At 40.2% G+C, this 8,640-nt stretch overlaps 1 protein-coding gene across 1 annotated transcript; it reads right to left on the reverse strand.

Moving 5' to 3' along the window:
- Positions 1-5,830: 5,830 nt before the first annotated feature.
- On the reverse strand, positions 5,831-6,433 carry LOC310951489 (ribonuclease P protein subunit p25-like protein; the record flags this gene model as incomplete). The annotated part of the gene is made up of 1 exon (XM_083919726.1): positions 5,831-6,433. Exon 1 carries the CDS (start codon positions 6,332-6,334, stop codon positions 5,831-5,833), a length of 504 nt encoding a protein of 167 aa, XP_083775852.1. The 5' UTR covers positions 6,335-6,433.
- Positions 6,434-8,640: the final 2,207 nt, after the last annotated feature.

Here is an 8,640-nt window from a genome sequence, read left to right on the forward strand (position 1 = left end):
ATAATAAATGTTCAAAGCTGTAAAACCTAATTCAAATACCTTAGACCTGTCTCTTTCTCTCTGCACCATGGTTACAGTGAGAACCGAGCCCCTTAGCAAGCTAGTTAGCTAGCTAATCAGCCGCTAAATGCATAAAATGACACAAACTAAAGTTTTATTCTCTGGTCACAGTGAAAGAAAGCATATTACAATGGCTAGATGAGTGACAACTTTGGTCAGCTCATTTCCTGTAACCAGTGTAGCATTAAGCATGTTGAAATTAGCATGCTATTTTAATAGCCAGTCATCTGCTGGACTGCAGTCAAGCCAGCCGAGACTTAAAATCAGTAAATGCTGTTGAATGTGTCATGGGTGCACTACAGATGTAGCGCCAGCTGATTTGATCACAGAGATACAAGTTTCGGCTGGCTTGACCAAAGTTTCGGGCCATCATCCCTCTGCTTCACTTCCCGCGATTAGTTCCCGTGACTATTTCACCACAAGGAGAGTGGCCAGCAGCTTGGGGGAGGTTCAGCTTTTCTGTCTCCTGTCGGTTACTTAATATTCATTTTCTTATTTGAATGTCTGTTTTTTTCCCCAAAATATTTAAATAGTATATTTTGGAATAAGGATAATTAGTTGACAGCCCTAATAGTAATATTCTGTAATATATTGTAAGTTATATAAGTTATTATTGAAAATCAAAGCTAATGCAACCAATCAAGACAACTATCAATTGAAGAGAAAAACAACTCTAACCCTAAAACATGCATTTTTATGCCAACCAATTGATCTAATAACACTCTGTCTTGGCTAAATGTGGTTTTGTGTTGTATTTGTATTTTAAATACCTGCTAAATAATATTAAGTCAGTGGACATTCTATAATGTATATAAAACCGCAGTTAGACTCTATATTCATCAGTTGTAGGGCAATCTATAGAGAGGTGTAGTCCCTTGGTGTTCCAAAGGTAAGACGCTTAAGAGAACCCCTTTGCCTTGTTTTCAATGATTATATTGATCATACTGGAAAGGCTGATCCAATTCCACTGATAACACAGAGAGGCAGCTGTTCATCACTCAATCTCAAGTAGAAGACTGAAGAATGTTAATATGCAACCCAAGAGCACTGTGCATTGTACTCTGTTGGTTTTCACCTCTGAAGACAGCCAATATGTAGGAGCAGTTCCGTGACTGACTGACTGACTGACTGACTGACTGACTGACTGACTGACTGACTGTGTGTGTGTGTGTGTGTGTGTGTGTGTGTACTATACGTTTACATATACAGTATATGTCCATAGGTGTAGCCTCTCCTGTTCATCAGTGCCTTTTAGAGGAAACTCTACAGTGTATATTTTTACGAGTGCACTTCATAATGTAGGATACCTCATTTATACTTCAGATGTATTAAGCTAATTAAATCTGAAGTCCTCATTAGTGCAAGAGAGATGGGATGATGATAAAAGGCAATAATGTCGTCTTTATACCCTTATAAAATTAAAGTAGGAGAAATATCAGATACATGTTACAGATGATCTATTCTGTGACCATTTATCTTTTTTATGCAAACCCTCACATGCACAGGGCAATAAACATCTGTTAAATACATCAATTATAGCATCTTTGAGCAAAGAGGTGTATATTTTTCTGCATTTGACTTTGAACTTATTTCTCCACCGGAGGGCAGCAACAGTCAAAACAAACCCTTATTGGTTTTCTTCTTCTTTGTAAGCCCATCCCTCATGTACAAAAAATGCAATACACAGAACTGACAGATGCATGCATGCTACTATATACATAAAAATAAGTACGAATTATTTAAAAAGCTTAAGAAAATCCTTAAAAGGAATGGAATTTGCCTCAGTTTCCTTTTTAAATTCTAACAGCACAATACAGCTGTCATAAGCCATACAAAACATATTAGTAACCCGTAAGTCATAGGCGATTTAGTATTTTATTTTTTTAAATGGCCTTTATTTAGTGTAAACACAGCGCGCCCTCATTTTCTATCAGGGCTTTTTAAAGAATGCTGAAGACATTTTGTTCTCTGAACTTCTCATTTCTTTTGCTCTGGATTCTGGCAGCCCTGTAGTCATGTGTTCATTATCTACTCTTACAGCTTTGACTTCAGCACAGCAATTACATCCTCAGCTGCACTGATTAATCCAACATGGAGGCATTTCACAAAATGGTTTTGAAAAGACATTTCCAGACACTTACCAGGGAGTAGCTGTGGCACGGCTTGTTTATGCAGATAGACCGTAGCCAGCCATATTGCAATAAGATGTTTTCAATGGCTGCTTAAGTGTTCTCTTAACCTCTAGTGTATACTGTACAGGAAACAATAGAGTGTTGGGAAAGTGATTAATTCGCCTTATTTTACTCCTGACATATAATGGAGGTTTGCCTGATGTCATGTTTGGGTAATGTACGTTTCTCTATTGTTGAACATATTCCCTGTATGGCTATTCGTTAATATGTCTCCACTGCTCTCTGCTTAACTGCTTAACCTTCTATTCTCTCCTGACAATCACATAATCAATCACTGTCCCATTACTTGACAAGGCAGACAAAGAGAGTGTATGAGTGAGAAAAACCTTTTGGCCTGTCTCGACAAGCAAGAGGAATGTCGACTTCAGAGGGCTAACACAGGGAGAAAACATAGGCCCAGTAAATATTCAATTTAAAGGATTCCCAGATAAGGCGAGTTGAAAAATTGAGGCAGCACCCATTCTTCTAGATAAGAGAAGACGGAGCCATCTGGAGGCTGGGAGATAGCGAACTCCCACACCATCCCAGAGACCTCACTCTCATCTGCTGCTGCAGCAGAGAAGGGAAAAATAGAGTGCCAACACTTTCATTATGTTAACTTCAAAATGAATTTATTCACATTCAGTGCATGTAGTTATTGGCTTTGGTAAACAGAATGTTACTGTTGTGCTCGTCGTTATAGATAACTATGAACGGTCAGTCTTAAAAAAATACTCTTCTTTATAATGATTTATTAACTCAATAACTATTTAAGATGTTAATTAAAAAAATGTTTTCTCTGCATTACCATTTTTAAGTAATAAAAAAATCTAATTCGTTAAATTTTGATTCCACAGTTAGATGTATCTTTTAAAATGGCCGCTTTAACAGTTACCACGAGAAAAATAACTGTTCTTTCCCTGCAATTGTGCAACATATACACTCACTGGCCAATTTCTTTCACACTTGTACAGTCTAATGTGATTCCATACTACAGCTCTGCCATAACTTCTGCCTAAAGTCTGACTTTTCACTTTTGTGATATGTATTCATTTAGCTACATGTCCATTGTTGAGGTTTTATTTTGGAGTGGTGTTGAACTGAACTGCATAATATTGAGAGGTGTTTCTAATATTTAGGCCACCAAATTTACTTAAATGAGAGGGCCAGAATATTAGAAACATCTGCTAGTATAATGCAGTCCAGTTTTTTGACGTTGTGAACAAGAAAAAAGAAAAACAAATCAATATTTTACTTGTTAGCAGATGTTTGAAACATTCACTGTATATGTAAACTGTATGCACTCAGTTTGAATATACTGAATATATAGTACAAAGTAAACCAAACATCAATGGTGCATTTTAGGGCCATTCCTGTATCACATCCAAATCCACTTACATCTTTGAGAAAAAAAAGGACTCTCAGCTTGAATAACCTTGTCCACATTCTTATAATGCACTTTGTTGACTCCTCCACCATGCTATTTTGTGCCAGCCACATCGGATTTAGATCTGGTATAATGCTTTTGTCAGTATGTTTTATCTGTTCTCTCACTCAGGTACGCTATGCTGTTATCCCTAATTACCTCCACTGCATTTTACACTTGGCCCAGAATTCTTAATGCTTGATAACAGATGCAGGTCGATTTGAAATTTACTTATAGCAGCATTATCTTTTTGACCCGCATCTCAGACTGACTGTCCCATAGGATCTTTGGAAAGCTGTTAAACCTGTGATAACAACGACCTGAAGTGATAACCTTCCAGCAGTCTCGAGGACACACAGTTTGCTACATATGTGCTGTATTGCAGCCGCAGCATTTCTTATTCAACCTTGGGTGCTCTGCTGTGCTCTGATTCATTTAATAGGATCGAGAGGGAGGTTAATCACTATGTCCGCCATAGACTGTTAAAATGCTGGCTGACCATTATATGAAATATTACGATTGGTATTCCTTTGAAAAATGAATTTGAACGCTAAGTCCATAAAAGTGAACTCTTCTCCTTTCCTCCTTTTTAAGCTGTAACAGAATTGTCTACCCAGTTAGGAGTCACTTTGATTAATTTACTTTAGAAGGCCGACATCTGCGTTTATAGATTTTCATTAAGATCAACAGTAAAAGCTTCAGACAAGGTTCCACTTGTCTAAGCTATTATCCCCAGAAGACATGGTTAATTAAGTGGAAAAAACTTTTAAGTATTGGGATAAAGTAATTATCAGGAAGGTTTATTTTATTTGCCTTGTTTCGTAAAAACTTTTAAAGAAAACCATGTAGAAATCTTGAATCCATAAAATATAGGAATGCTGCCAGCTGTTTTTTTTTCTTCTATCACTGTGCATTTTATTTGGAGTTGATTTTTGATACAATTGTTATAGATATCTGCAGCATCCAGTTAAGCTTGAGCAATCACTCAGCAGTACATTTTTTGCACCTGACATGGTATCTAAATAGTGTGAAAAGTACAGAGGTAATGCATAAAAAAATGTTAACTTGAGAAAGTCTGAAGCCATTTTATTTAATATGTCAGTCAATTACAAATGCATAATCTTACCCTACTGTAGAACTTGGCTCATTTTAGACCATGTTGTTCAGCATATTGTTTTGCTTGAGAATATGTATTATATAGCGTAACAGTTAGACTGTAGTACATAATAGATATGGTGGGTGAGTGTTGCCTTGGTTTCATATTTTACAGGAACAGTGTAGTGTGAAGCTCCGTCAAGCCTAGTTTTAATCCTTTTCTCCACTGTGTTGTGTGATGTTATGTTGTTATCTTAATGATAATCTGTGCCTGTATTTCTGCCCTAGGCATTTCTGTCAGGCTGAGTTGGTTTAGGAGCTGTGCCTTATCAACAGCTTTGTCATTAAATCAGCTTTTTCTACAGACAAATTTCACTGCCGTTATTCTTATCAGTAGATCAGCACACTGTGATTTTCTGTTCAATCAGAGCTTTGCAAATTCGATGATGTATGAGTAAGAAAGATGAAATACAAAACAATTTCCACTGGAAAAAAAAACAATTTATTTAGTTTTCATGAGAGTTAGTAATCAGACAGATCAAATTGGTATGTTTTGCATTTGCCATACCATCAATGGCTTTAAATAACTTTTATTTTGTATTCTTGGGTCTACCTTGTGTATTTTTAAAGGCTACACATAAGAGTATGGAGGCATAGAAATGATTGCAACATGATGATAATAAATAATTTCATCCACAGGCTGACGATAGTTTACTGCAAGCAGGAATCTGGAACCTGTGCAATTCATGGCTTTTTCTTTTGTTGCGTTAAATGGCATGTTAATCTGTTAAAAAATGTTGTAGCATGGTCACACACATCTCAGTAATGTGGATGTGAGAGACCATGTTGGACGTGCTGAGAAACACATCCCTTAAATGCTGTATGTACAGAGGCAAGCTTTCAGGTCCCAGTCAAACTGACCTCTGGAGGCTGGAATTGGTACTCAGTTCTTCTGAGAAAGCACTGTTCTGTCTGAGTGAGTGTTCTGATTGTCTCAGCATTGTGCTTGAGTGGAGGGCAGTGCCAAATGAACTCCTCTGATTCAATCCTCTCCACTGTTTGACACCAGTTCAGCCAGTCAGTGGGGAGGGTGGACTGAGACTCCTTCCCCCAAACACACTCTCTTACAGTGAGGGAAACTGCTGTATGGGAAAGGTCCAAGAGGTCTCTTGCATGCTGTCTGCGAAGCAGATTCCTCTCTCTCCCCCCACAATGCACTGAGATTCTCCGGAGGCTGATAGCCCGGTTCCTGGGTATCCAGTGGGTCTTTGGATAGAAGGATGCTGATGGAGGGCACAGTCCTGTGCACTGTCATCTCAGATGTCCCCCCTTCACTACTCTCCCACACCTCTTTCACCACCTTGTAACGCAGTTTGGTCAGCTGGTGCAGAGAGCCCACTTTTCGCTTCATGATCTCAGCACAAGTGATGGTCTTTGTGACAGCACGACCTGATCCACTAAAGACCACCTGCCTAAGCCCACCACCACTCACACCTCCCCCACTTACACCCTTCTCTCCCTGCATCCGTGCCATGGCAAATCCCATTAAGTTGCGGATCTTACTTCCCTCCTTCACGCGCATCTCCAGCACCCCAGAGGCCAGTCCTGGAAAGGGACAGGGGCTGTCCTCCTCAGTTCGGCAGACTTTCTTAAACCCTTCCTGGCCTAGTTTGAGTGCAGGGGGAGGGACTGGTAGTGGTGTTGGCTTCAGCAGGCTGGAAACATTGTTGACTACTGCTGGCGGGCCAGCATTGCTGTAAGTTTGATCCTGGTAGACAGAGCAGCCCCCTGGGGTGACCACATTCTCCATTTGGATCGGTCTTTTCACCTCTAGTCCGGGATGGGGCCTGGTCAGGTACTGGTTCTGGCCACTGACCACTCCACACCCTATAAACATTTCTTTTGTCTTCAGTGATCCACCACAATATTAGTCCAGACACACACTTATCCCACATGGAAAACAGCTCAAAGTCATTTTCTTATGTATGTGGCACTTTTCTCTCCCTTCAATCAACAGCTGTAAAGTTTCAAGACTTCACATAAGAAATATTACCCGCTTCCCAAGAGCACTGTCAAAAAGTCTTTAATGCTCGCTTTCAGAAAGAGCTGGAGAAGTAAGATAAACGCCTGGCTGGTGAATTAAGAGTACTGTCGGGACCATTCAAGATGTTCTTTAAAGAGCATCTCAATTTCACACCACAAATGACTATTTGGAAAGTGCTCTGGAAATGGATAAAAATGATTTTAAAAATAACATAAATTATCCTTTTGAATGGCCTTTGTATTTATTTCATATGGTGCTTTTATCCTCAATAGCTGCAAAAGATATAGAGTACTTTGTCGATTCTTCTTTAACAAACTTTTCTAAAGAGAAACTAAAAGCTCAGACTTAGACTCCACCTTTTTCTTAGCGATCCAGTCCAGCGTTGTTGATTTTGATCTGCTGATCATGTCGTCTCAAAAGTAACCTCTTGAGTTGTCCAGCTGTTAAGTTCCACCTCCTGATATGACCCTCTGGATGTTTTACTCCAGCTTGAGTAAGTCTGCGTCTCCCCTCATTGTGCTCATCTTGGCATCCACAGTAGTTGAGGCCAGGGTTTCATGGAGGTCTGCACCTGGGGTGTCCTCCCTAGAGCTCTGTCTTGTCTCCAGTGATGCTCTGGGAAGTCTGTTCTGTTCCCCACAAAGAGACATAAGGGACAGAAGCTGCCTCACAAATGCTCACAGGAGGAGTGTCTGTGTGGTTGAGGGGGAGCATGAGGGAAAGGGGGGACAGCCCTCTTAAAGGCGCAGGTCTTTTCATCTTTTAGATGAACAGCCTCCCCTTCACAACTGAAGCCTACCATCTGAGGAAAAAGAGAAGGGCTGAGCTACGTTGTCCCTTTAAAACCTAGAACGCAGATCCCCGGCAACTTTGTCAATCTCTTTAGAGGACGTTCCAGTGTTCAATGTACATGACTGATTAAACCGGAGTTCTGAAATAGAGACTCAGTCAACCTTTAAAAATGCATTTTCAGCTACGAAACAATGAATTAAATTAGCTCTGTTATAATTGAAAACATCCTTCAAAGAGCCACTGAAAGTCAGCAGCATTAAATTGCACTGTACTTAGCCTTTATCCTATTATATGTTTGTGACCATTACAATTTACATAATGCAGCATTAATAGCTTCATTGTTGAGGCAATCAAGTGGCGCTGTAAGAATGGCTGTCTCTTACCGCTTGAATTGATATATTGTTACAAGGCTGGAGAGCTCTTGTGATCAAGGACACAAGGACCACAAAAAGCATAGAGGCATGACTTCCATGTTCAAGGTCCAGTATTAATGGTGACCGTCTTCATTAGTCTGGCATATCTGTGCAGGTAAGGAGATGGGGCTGACAGGTGGGGTAATAAGCATCTTAATGGGCTTTCCATCACCAGTGGAGGGCGCTGGCTCGCTCCCTTCTGCACCGAGTCGGGCCAAGACAGCTGTAGCATCGCCCTGTTCAGCCCAGTCTCCCGGTCGACAGGTGGATTTGTTTTTGTGTGTGACTGACAGATGGGAGAATAGGTAAAGACAGCCCACTGAGGCTGAACCTATGAGGCCAAGAGAGGCAGACAGTCCTAACTACTCTCTGCTCAGTTTATCTCATGGTGCACAGTAGTACACAGACTTTATAAACTCACTGTGGCTCAGCCCAGTCCTTACTTTGAGCCTAACTCACGGTGGCATGTGTATTATATTGGATCCCTATGGTAATCAAGGAAAAAATAAGGAAAAGCCCCACACCTCCAGCTCCAACTGGCAAAGTGGACTGGATGGGAATGCATTTTTATCAAGGTTGAATCGGAATCATCGTTTAAGAATCAATAGATTGATTGGATCCATGGAATGATCAACTTTT

The sequence above is a fragment of the Echiichthys vipera genome (genome assembly GCF_963691815.1).
Source record: "Echiichthys vipera genome assembly, chromosome: 1".
In the NCBI taxonomy this organism is placed as follows: domain Eukaryota; kingdom Metazoa; phylum Chordata; class Actinopteri; order Perciformes; family Trachinidae; genus Echiichthys; species Echiichthys vipera.